Here is a 12,117-nt window from a genome sequence, read left to right as displayed (position 1 = left end):
TGACTGACTGCTTTCTAAAGATGGAGAAACTTGTGATCTAACCAAGCGTGCCGCCTTAAATAAATGCTCTGAAAAAAGGCAGATCATTTCTAAAGAAATGTAGTCCTCTCTAAGCTGATGAGGACACAGCTTGTCATTAAAACTACAGTTGGGGGAGTCCGGGTAGCTCAACAGTTTGGGTGGGCAACCCATGAACAGGAGCCGTAGTCCCCGATGCAGTGGGTTCCAGTCTGGCCCATGACCATCTACTGCAAGTCCTTCCTCCTGACTCTTCTCCCCACGTTTCCTGTCTCCCTCTCTCCATTGTCAACTATAACAAACGCTAAAACGCCCAAAAAACTACAGTTGGACATGTAGAATACTGAAAAAATAAAAGCTTTGACTCTCATTAAAGAACGATGACTGACTTAGAAATCAACTTAGAAGTAATGCAATTAACAGGAGGTGATACGATTCTAAAATATGTGACGCTGAAGTGACATTGCACCACTAAACACTTTATTTTCCTTTTTTGTTCTGGGGCTGCTCCTCATTGTTCGAGCGGCTTCCCTCAAATTAAGGCAAATCCTGACGCTCCGACCTACAGTGACATTTAGACTGTAGTGTGGCTCCGCTTAAGGGCAGCTCCTTGTTTTAACAAGACAATGCCCCTCGTGCACAAAGCAAGGTCTACATATAAATAAGTTTGACTCGCCTGCGTAGAACCTCTGACCCTGAGCGAGGGCTGCCATGGCAACACACAGATGCTGCCGGCTTCAGAAGATGTTCAGCAGCTTTAAGTGTTCACACGGATTTACACCAGATAAGTCGCTCACAAAATGACCGGGGTGGACTAATAGTTGGAGAAATTGTAAGTGGCGCCGTCCTGTGTAGAAAATTACAGGATGGCCGCCCCGTTCCCACCTCGACGGTCCGCCCGTGTCAGAAATAATTTCAGGTGAAATGTCGAATTGCCGGCAAATGCAACGGTGAAGCCGCTAAAGCACGGCGCAGATGAGAGCAGTAAGTAGGATTCACAAGGAGCTGGCATTCTGACTGCTGCTATCGATAACAACCCGCTGGGTGATCACACAGTTTAAAGTGTGTGATCACACAGTTTAAAGTGTGTGTGGACCGTTTTCACCGCTCAGCAGGAGACCGTGGCTTCCATAGGGTCGTAACCATCCGTTCAGAAACACACCACCGCTTTGGTTTTATTAAATATGCAATGAAAAACTGAAGCAAAAAACACTGACAAACCTTTAATTTGTTAAGCTGCTGCCTGTTTTCATACCTGCTGGGTTTTTAGAGTCAAAACACTCGTCTGTTCTGGTTTAAAACTATGAGGGTTGTGGCGGTAAAACCAGACTGTAAGGTTGTCGGCCAGTGAAATTACGAAACTCCTCCTGAAGCTCGGTTAAGTCGATTTAAGTGTCTCGTTTCTGTTAAAGCCACGTTAAAGGTCGTTTACAACCACTAGAGGTCACGATCTCAGACCAAAACAAACAGGTGTGTCGCCCCAACCTTTACTACCTGCTTTAGTTTCCACCAGAAGAGTTGAGTAGCCAATAAAAAAGCCAACAAAACAAAAAAGGCAACCAAAAATAATCAAGGCAAAATCGTTAGCCCGAGCTAGCATCGCTAAACGCGTCACATCAGTTTGTTACGGTGGTCGTTTGACCTGTTTTAGCCTCAATGTGTTAAGAGAAGCAGAGGTTTGCACATTAAATTTAAAAACTTATTAAGTAAATAGCACAATTATATTTCTTCGTTTTCAGATTCTTTGTATTTCGGGGCAGCAAAAGATCGCTTTTCCAGCCCACTGCATCTCTACACAACAGAAAGTTGTTTGCGGCTACATCAATGCTTCTGTTTTTGTTTTGCATATTGTAGCTTTAAGGTTAAATTGGAGGAAAAAACAACAACAAAACAACAACAACAACATCTGTACACGGGCTTCAGCTGTAGAGCCAAAAACCACATTAGAAACCACTGAAACTGTTTTGTTAGCACTTAAACCAGCAACTTAGTGAACTTAACCCTCGCTACCTCGGTAAAAACTCTCCTTCTTGTCTGACTTTCCAAGCTCTGGAAGACAGACGATTTCAGCGCCGTGCATCCGTTCTGCCTGCTTCCTCGGCAGAGAGGTGAAATCTCATGTCTCAAAAGATTTTTTTGCAGCCAGGGGCAAGTTCACTAAGGCCTCCGCTCTCGCCTGCCGCTCAACTGGCATCGACCAGCGTTTAGCCTCTTTCCTCCTAAATTCCTGGCTAAGCTCCCAGAATGAGTGCAGGGGGCGGGAGTGCAATTTCAGCCAGGACGAGCTGCTACGCTTGCTAGCACGAGAACTTTGGTTTGTGTGTTTAAAACAGTAGCATATGGCCTTGAAACGGTGGTGCCCTTGACATCTCATCTACCCCCGCGGAGGTGGACAAAAATCCCGGCAACGTTCAGTAAAAAAAACGCCATCAGCTGACTGGAAGCTTCACGGGCACTTGGCAGAATAACCTCATCTGGAGATGCGGCTACACGATCATTAAATCGAGTCAAAACGGATGATAAGCCTCGGAGGTGAGCGGAATCACGATAGGTTTCAATACCGGCGGCGATGGAGCAACCTCAATCTGCCGAAGACGATCATTCGATACGGTTGAAAGCCCCGGAACAAGTGAACGGGTGGACCCTGAGTCCAGGCTGTTCGGTCGACTGCGGTTTTCCGAGATTAGCAAATAAACTGCCGAGCTGGCGTTCGCGACGTCTTAAATGCCATAAATCCAGAGTGCAACTTCACGCAGCCACACGCGAGTACAAAAAGTTCCACATGAGAGCACAAAGTCGCTGCGATGCAAAGACGCACACCCCAACGCACACATCCAGACACTTTGTGGGAGGGATTCAGGGAAAATGTTTTCTGACAGATACGCCCGCGCGCAGCCTTCAGCGGCGGCTGCATGCGGTGGAAAATGACTTCAGGTCGCAGATTAGCTAAACTACAAGACGCAAGACGAGCATGTATTTATATTTATATGCAGCTGAAGCAATTCGCTCGGGTCAAGGAATCACATTTACACCAGATGTAAAGATAAGACGGGAGCGTCCTGGTGCTTCAAATAAACAAAGCTCAATATAATCTAATGCATCGACGTGCTCTCCGAACGTACGCGGAGGATATAATAAAAAATGAATTCAAGCAACACTTCCCGAGAGTGTTCCAGGCGAAAGCTATAAAAACCGGCTTTATTTCGGTGTGTGAAAGCGAACAGCACTTTCCCGTCCTGCCTCTTTGCATGATGGAAACAAAGAACCACTCAGTACCGTTATTGGGTCGGCTGTAAAAAAAAAAAAGGACATATCTGGGATAAAAGCAAAGAACAATACCTGAGTTATTTTGGACTGCACAGAGGATACTATGGATGAGGACACTGCCTTGTCTTTCTCCTGAGATCCACCCCTGACGAGAGAAGAGAGGGAGAAAGACGGAGAATAGAAAATCAATCATGTTAACAGGAGAGGATATACAATATTCATGATATTTTCTGAGATGTTCAGAGTTGGCCAGAGAGCACTAGGAGGAGGAGGAGGAGAGAAGAGGGAAAGAACTCAGGGCAAAAAAAAAGAAAGGTAAAAGTGTGAGCTGTCAAAATAGCCTTCTGGAGTCGAAGCCGCCAAACGCTGCTGCGTATAGAATCACAACAATCGGAGGCCTTAAATTCAACTTCACGAAATTCAACCTCCACGCGCTGACATTTCATAATTTATAAAGCGTTTTTTAAAACAGAAAAGTTCACGTGCGTCAAGTTAATTGAACCCAACAGGTAACGAGAGGATGCAGCTGCTGACGTTGTGGAGTTTTTAGGCTTCGGTCCACGATCCGGAGCGTACGCGTCACTCGGCTGAGCTCACTCGACTTTTCACTTCTTCAGCATCTTCCAACCAGCTCCCTACGAAGTGAGCAGCAATCCCAGAGTGACAGAAAGCAGCCCTTGTCCTTTAACGCGCAGTTTATCGTTGAGTTTCTTACAAAGTCAAAACAGAAGTTTTAATCACAAAAAAAGAAGCCAATCTTCTCTTGGAATGACTCGGCTGCTTGTGTGGCTCCTCGAATAATAGCGCCTCTCTAAAAAAAGACAGACTGATTGCTGGGCACGAACAACAAAAAAGCAAAGAGAAACCCGTCTTTGTTCAAAATAAAAGCGTTCTCACCTGTAACTCGGCTGATACGCTGGTTAAGTTGGAGGTTGTGATGCTTTTAAATGCATTCAACTGCACGCGATACTTAAGGAAACAGTCTGTCTGGGCGTTAGAGGGATGTTTTTGTGGCTTGTTTCTGGACAAAATCACAGACTTTAAAACTTTAAAACGCTTGCTTACTAATTACAAAACCCACTGGTATTGATTTACCAACTAAAGAGAACGACTTTTAAAATAAAACTTTGGCCGACAGTTACGGACGAGGTAGGATTTAGCATATCGTTAAACTCTAATATTCATCTTTTATTTATTAACGTGTAAAAAGTGCCCTTGCGCCTCCTCTCGGGTTTGATTCGTGAGCTACTTTACCGCCAACGTCCCCTCAGCAACCCGCTCGGTGAGTAAAATATTACACCTGAAGGGAACGTCGGCGTTAAAAACCAAGTCCCAGATTGAAATATACCAAAAGTTTTTCCCAAAACAAGGCACCGCTGCACTGCTGCACTGAGAGGACTGAGGTTTTTTATTTCTGTGTTTTGTTTTGTCCTCTAGCATTCAAAAAGTCAATGTATGCAGCTTTAACTCCTGATAAATTAATAAACAGCAGACCAGCAACTCCAAGATACCAACAGAAACTGTCTCTGCTGCCAACGTCAGGAACGCATTTTGGTTTTGTTGCCTGAAGACCTTGAAGCTGAAAGACGGAGGCTGTGAGTCAGAATATCAGACGAACAAAAAACAGCAGCTTGTTTTAAGAGTTAATCCTAAATATTGGACTTTATCAGTGATTCTGTTTGCTCCACGTGAAGCTTCGTGAGCCCTGCAGGAGGAACTGGAGCGAGTACGGCAGATTTACAAGCGAGTAAACTGTATATATATCTCCTCATTTGTCAGCTCTAAGCCCGCGTCCTCTAAAACAAACATCTCTTTCTTTCGGCGGAGAGACGTTCGGCTACATCTGGGAAATAAATCTAAACGCTTAGCCGGATTATTGGCAGGCCTGTCGACGGCTACCTTGAGTGGGCCAGGCTGGAGGCAGGGCTCGCTGATGGAGACAAAACTCTGCCGGGCGACGAGAACGGCGAGACGGAGAAACCCGCCATTTGCATCTGTCCCGAGGATGACAGGGAGCTCCTCCTCTGCTCGGCGGGGGACCTGCGAGACAAAGGCAGGAAGGAGCTAAAAATATTTGAATTCAGGTAGTAACACCGCCGCCGCACCGTACACAAGATATCAAAGGGGTGGAATATATTCTGGAAGAAGAAGAAGAAGAAAAAAAAAGCACATCCCATGGAAATTGTTGTTTTTTTTGTCTGACATATTTGGACAAGCGGTGCCTACGGACGGCTTGAGAAACACGGCGAGGAAAACTTTCAATCATGTATTCAACAGAAAAAACATCAATCGCTTTAATATTCTTCTGCGGACAAAAAAAAGTGAAGCCACCCTTGACCTCAGAAGCTTGTACTGACCCCTGTAGCGAGAGCAGCTCGGTGTGGGCGTTCGGTTTTGTTCTTCACCGGTATCTGACATCAGCTCAAGTTTTGTGTTTTTTTTTTTTTTTTTGGACCACTGGTTCAGGCGAAAGTCCTTCAGATGGAAGACGCTGGAGGGTTTTTACCGGCTGCTTTGCATGCACTTTTGACACCGACGGTATCAAAAGTCACCTCTGATTAAATTCTCGGGCACTTTGAGACGTCTTTTCTGCGTCAAACGGTCTGCTCTTGGTCTGCTCTTGGTCTGCTCCTGGGCTGAGTTTGCCGGGGCCTTAAGGTGGGATTTTTTTTTGAGAAATAGATCTTTTTTTTAAATCCCTCGCCAGACTCACAGGCATCAACAACCTTTTTGATGAAGGCCTCAGAGAGCTCTTTAGATCTTGGCACGATGACGCCACACACTTCAACAGCAAAGGGAACATCAGATGGTAGATGTCAGAGATTTAAATAAGACAAGCTGCACCTGTCACCCCATAAGGAGGTTTAACTCGTTGGCGCCCGATCTCCAACCCTTGATGCTATTTTTATGGGTTTAATGAACGATAAAGTCGCCTATCTGTCTTTTTAAATTCATTCCAGTTAGGAAAATGAGCGCAAAACATCAATTTTATGCCGCGTTCGTTTATCTGTAGGTGCTGTTTTGAATGCTGAGACTGAAAACGTCGATTTATATGAAGCGTACTGACTTCCACGACTCAGAAGCATCAAATGCTCACCTTCTCACTGGTGTGCACAGCCACCCTTAACGGTATAACCATGGCACAAATACCTACAGCAGATATACAAGCGACATTACAAGCGCACCAGAAAAGATATTAAGATCCCAGATGCTTTTGCAACAAACCGAAAAATCTCACACATTTCACGCCCGACGACGGAGCGGCATCGGCGCCGCTCTCTGCCTCGGCAGCTGGAACAATCAATGTTTTCAGCGTTAAAATAAACACAGCTGAAGATCCGTGACTCTTCCTCTCAGCGCACACCTGCTGTTAGGTTTACCTGGATCTCGAACGCCTCCTGGGCAAACCGGAGCCGCCGCCGCCTCCTCCTCCTCCGCCGCCGCCGCTGCTGCTGCTGGGATGATGGCGCTCCCGGTCCCTCTCCTCGCGTCTCCTCTCCGACGAGGGGCCCCTCCTGTCCCTCCTCCCCTGGGAGTGTGAACGTGATCTGGGCCCCGACAAAGAAGGAGGTAAGATGGGAAGAAACCCATTAAATTAGGAGCGTGGAAGAGGAGCTGATGCATTTGAAATGAAGATCAAGAACAGAAGAGGGAGTGATGCGATAATGACAGCTACAGAGGAAGGGAAAGAAAATTAATTAAAGAACCGTGATGACTTTCATGCAACTGACGGTTCTCATTCGGTTGTTCCATTAAACCAACTTTCTGAAGCTCTCAATGAAGCAATTTACATTCTTATGAAACCAGTATACAGTCTAAACACCGTGCAAGTGGGCCACGGAGCAAGAACAGTTCATTACTTTAATAAAAATTATATCACACGGACTTAAAAATGGAAATACAGCCTGAAAAGAAAACAGCATTAAATATTTATGACCGTATAAGAGAGCTGTAGTCATTTCGTCCCGCTGAGTAGTATGCAGAGCATGTGTGCCATTTATAAAAATAAGAAAAGAAAAGGAAATTACACCCGTTTCCTGAAGCCAGAAAGAAAGATCGCTGCTCTGCACGAACGACCTGCTCGCGTGCATCTTGTTGTAAAACACTCGATCTGGTTCAGTTCAGATGTTTACTTTCCCAAGAAAGAAAAATCATTCTGCAGCATAAAAACAATAAAACGGCAAAATAAAATAACAGGAGGCATTAAAATTATTCCTGCGAGGCGTAGTGACCAGAAACAAAGGTCAATAAAGAGCTGGGAAGCTGCAGCTCGTTTTCTCCGCTAGAAATCACAAAATACGTGACGCTAGTTTTTAATGATGCATGTAAGCCAGGGGTGTCCAGTCCTGGTCCTGGAGGGCCACAATCCTGCATGTTTTAGATGTTTGCCTCTTCCAACACACCTGATTCAGCTCATCATCGAGGTTTGCAGAAGCCTTGTAACGATCCTGATTGTCTGAATCAGGTGTGGTGGAAGAGGGAAACATCTACAACAGGGGTGTCGAACTGCGGTCCTCGAGGGCCACAATCCTGCATGTTTTAGATGTTTCCCTTCTTCCAACACACCTGATTCAAATGATCGGCTCATCATCAAGCTCTGCAGAAGTCTGATAACGATCCTGATCATTTGAATCAGGTGTGTTGGAAGAAGGACACATCTAAAACATGCAGGATTGTGGCCCTCGAGGACCGGATGTCGACACCCCTGATCTACAACATGCAGGACTGTGGCCCTTGAGGACCAGGTTTGGACACCCCTGATGTAAGCGGTCGGCCGGTGAGAGATTTTGTGTTTTATGTTTAGATGGCAGTGTTTTGAACTGCATGGGTCTGCAGAGTCTTACCGGGACCTGCGGGATCTCCTGTAGGCACTGGGAAGAGAGTGTCTGGTCTTTGATCTTGATCTTGACCTTGATCTTGACCTCCTTTTGTGTTTCTTCTTCTTTTTGTCCTTGTCCCTCCCTTTGTTCCTATCTCTATCTCTGTCTCGATCTCGGTCTCTATCTCGATCTCTGTCTCTATGTCTTTCCCCGTCTCTATCTCGGTGTCTGTCTCCATCTCTGTCTCGATGTCTTTCTCCATCTCTGTCTCGGTCTCGTTCCCTGTCTCGGTCTCGGTCTCGGTCTCGGTCCGGCCCTCTGGAGGCGGCATGGGAGGACGAGGACGAGGAGGACGGGGCTTCCCTGCTGCGATACGAGCCGTGGTTCTGCACCGACAGCCTCTGATCCTGAGGAAACGCGAGCTGTGTTTGGGAAGCTTGCGTAGGTGCAGGATCGGCCAGAGCGGAGAAGGCTTCCTGCAGAGAACAAAGAGAAATCAGTGCTGTTTTCTTTAACTCTTCTCCTATTAATTAGCAAAGAAATAGACGGAAAAAAACGCATCGATCGGATTAAACATTCGTTTCCTACATCAGGGACACTGGGCGAATTCTCAAACGCCTGATATCTCCGTACATCTTTGAACAATCGATACGGAAGCCGGTCTGCTCGAAGAGATGCAGGTGATACACGAGGTTAGAGATTAGAGATTTATTTATGCAATGCCTCCGTGTCTACTCTCGTCAGTGTTACATACCGATCTAACCCTCATGGGGAAGGATGAATTAGGAAACAAAACAAACATATATGTGAAGAAAAGATTGATTTTTCTTCTTAAGGGCAGAAGCTAAAGTTTAAGCAATTTTTATTCCTCGAGGAGCTCAATCTAATTTCTGCTTTTAAAAAGATAAAATGCTGTCCAATCTTTGGTTCTTTAACTTGAATGAAACATCATCGGTGCTGGTTTCCTACATCAAGACGTATTTACGGCGACAGAAGGTGAACGAGACAAAGGTATGTGTGCACTACTGGGAAAGTCGATGTCTCTTAAGTCTCGTGGGAAATTATTACTCATATTCTCTCTCGAAAAAAGAAAAAGACAAAAAATCCTTACTCAGCTGATTAAAAGATGGCGCAGGTTCCACAGCCCTCCGGCTACACGCTGAGCTACAACTGTCGGCCGCAAACTGCCTCTAATTACCCCAATGTGGGTCTGTCTGCTCGTTTCGGATCGGCCTGCTGCCGGACTCGAACTGAAAAATGGCTTCAGTCCATCAGTGGATTAAACGCGGCACTAAATCTTCCAAGGACAGATTTTATCTAGCCGGGTGAGGTCTTTAAGATTGCTCCCGGGGCCGGGCGACGTTGCATATGGATGCGTTTCTGGGACCGGATAAATAAAGGAAGACGCCAAATTGGCATGCAAAAAAAAAAAAATCAACATCCAGGGCACGTGTCTGCGCAACGAACTAGCCTAAATAAATTATTGCATTTCAGCTTAACAAAAACCAACAATTCAGTCATTTGTACTTTTTCCCAGCTGATAAAATTTGTAAGAAATGGGAGGAGCATGAAAATAGAGAACGAGAGGGAGAGGATGATGATGATGAAAGAAGATGAAAGCCGATGTGGTGAAGGAGCAGAGGCAGGCGAGAATCTCAGAAGACAAAGAAAGTATGTAAAGAAAAAATAAATAAAAAAAACAGACAGGGAAGTAGAGAAAAAAGAGCAATATTTATTACACTGCTCTGTTTGCACACTATCTAGTGTCTGGGCTAAAGGGGGGGGAAGATAACGAAATGATAGGAAGCCTGGGTTTTAAAATGAGGAGTGACATACGGAGGAGGCTTATCCCAACACCGGGCACAGAAAACGTCTGCCCTCTTACTCCTGCTCCGGCGAGATATGAAAGTTCAGACAGCAAGAGATGTACCAATAATAAAAAGAAAAGAAAAGTACAGGAGGAAAGAAAATGAAAGAGTCGTGAGGATTTACACTAAAAAGAAGCTCATATAAACTAATCATATAGGCAACTAGGCAGCAGACATCTCCATCTAATTAATGGGAGCGTTTATTAGGGGACTCGCTGCCGGAGTGTTTCTCATGCACACAGCGGCCATTAATTAAAGCTTCAGCTGAAGAATACGTTTTAGAATCCACTGGTGACGAGAACGCCACGGCGCCTTGGTATCGTTAATCTGTGATTTGTTGTCAGTGGAGTCACCCGAAGCGTCTTCCTGCAACGTCGTGTTTCAGTGAACCCGTAAGAAACATTTACCAACGAAAAATAAGAACCTTAACAAATATACGAAGCCAGCGATGTCCGGGAAAGGTTTTCACCACCTTCACCGCATCGTAAAGAGCCAAAAAAAACAAAGCCACGACTAAGTGACACAATCGAAGCGAGGAAAGAGTCAGAAAATCAAAGGTTGACTGGGCCTGCACAGCTTAGCCAGCAGCTTTCCGTTTACTCGTGACAGTTTACACGAGCTGCTACAGCGCTTTTGCTTAATCAACAAGATGGGAAACACGCAGAGCTCACTGCACGTCAGCCGATCCAAAGTCGGCTCTGCAAAAGACACGGCGTCCGTCTGTTGTCGTACTTCCTGTTTGCTGGTTTTGCAAACTTACGCATCAACTTTACAAAATGCTGCATTCACTACCAGCTTTAAATCTATTCTGCTCCTCCTTCACTGGAATTCAGCTCAGATTTGTTTCATCTAATGAGCGAATCAATGCTCGGCCTTGGACCGGTCTAGTTATCGGACTTTGATTCTGACCAAATCTTGCAATGAGTGAGCAAACTCAAAACGCAGTTATACTCGTGTTGACTGAAGTATTTCTTTTTACCTCTGAGACACAAAGTTCCTTGAACGCCAACAAACTACACAACTTCCAACCAGACCGTCCACGTATTCATCTGAAGGCCAAAGTGTTCAGTCGGGGGATGTGCGCCCTCGTGCAGAAATCGCACAACATCTGGAAAAGGATGACAAGAGCCGGCGCGGCGCTGACAGAAGCCTGCCCACCGCCACCTGGCCAAACCGGCAACGGGCCAGTTCGGCACGCATCAGTCGGGCTGACGCGAGGAGCTGACATCCATCACACAGGGAGAGGCAATCTACACATCAAATGACCACCCAGTCTTATTTACACTATAAAGTGTTCTCTCTCTCTCTTTTTTTTTTTTAGGTCCTGTATGATATGACAGACAAAAGGCTTTTTAAAATTTGCATTATTGCAACAGCCTCATGTAACTTCACAGAGGAGAATTTTAAACCAGGAGATAGCCTGCATTATCTCTGGGGCAGCACAACAGACGGCGGAGAAGTCAGGAGGCAGAGGAAGAGTCTGGAAATGAGTTCTTCATGAGGAGCCACGCTGGGCGGCTCGGTGGTCGGCTTCCACAGCAGTTTATGGTATGATTGCATTTGATAAAGTTGGTCTTTATGCAGTGGTTTGAATTGATTTATTTCTCCTCCTGTGTAGCATTACAGCTAAAGAACGCACACGTCTTCTTCAGAAATATAAAACAACACGCTGACTTTTTTGTAAGGAAATCCAAATAAAATCAGAGAGAGAAAAAAAACATACCTACATAAGCAAAAATGTTGGGAATGAGTCAACCTTCTCTTGGGGGGTTATTCTTCTTCTGTTTTTTTATTTTGTTTAAAACAGTGCACTGCGGTTCAAGGAAAAGATGTCGGGCTTCATTATCAGCGCCAACAGCTGCATGCTGATAAACTTATTCAGCATACAAATGCAACCTTGTTTGGTTTTTTTGAAGTGACTGCAGGAATAAAGCTGCACACACGGAAAGCAGCCAACGCTGGACTGACTTCAGCACAGACTCGGTTCTGTTCAGCTCAAAGAAAACACGCGATATCATCACACATTGAATATTCGTGTTTATGTGGCAGCATCCAGATACTTTACTCTTATATTATACACACAAACTGCGTGATTAGGTTCATTTTGTCATTTTTGTCTCCTCTGATCATAAGTATAAGGTTTA

The 12,117-nt window shown here is 45.3% G+C and overlaps 1 protein-coding gene across 3 annotated transcripts in view; it reads right to left on the bottom strand.

Annotated features, from left to right (window-relative positions):
* The window catches only part of sfswap (splicing factor SWAP), a 54,433-nt gene that overhangs the window by 9,607 nt on the left and 32,709 nt on the right, over nt 1–12,117 (bottom strand). For 2 of the 3 annotated variants that reach the window (XM_008286774.1, XM_008286776.1), the window contains 4 exons: nt 8,130–8,587; nt 6,666–6,833; nt 5,185–5,325; nt 3,358–3,430 (listed from right to left, as the gene is read on the bottom strand). In XM_008286774.1, coding sequence (XP_008284996.1) covers nt 3,358–3,430; nt 5,185–5,325; nt 6,666–6,833; nt 8,130–8,587 — 840 coding nt within the window. The remainder of the gene's footprint in view (nt 1–3,357; nt 3,431–5,184; nt 5,326–6,665; nt 6,834–8,129; nt 8,588–12,117) is intronic. The other variant, XM_008286775.1, reaches the window with a different exon arrangement.

The sequence above is a fragment of the Stegastes partitus genome, unplaced genomic scaffold (genome assembly GCF_000690725.1).
Source record: "Stegastes partitus isolate 25-593 unplaced genomic scaffold, Stegastes_partitus-1.0.2 Scaffold469, whole genome shotgun sequence".
In the NCBI taxonomy this organism is placed as follows: Eukaryota; Metazoa; Chordata; class Actinopteri; family Pomacentridae; genus Stegastes; species Stegastes partitus.
The sequence above is the reverse complement of the archived record's forward strand: the minus strand, read 5'-3'. Positions and strand labels throughout refer to the sequence as shown.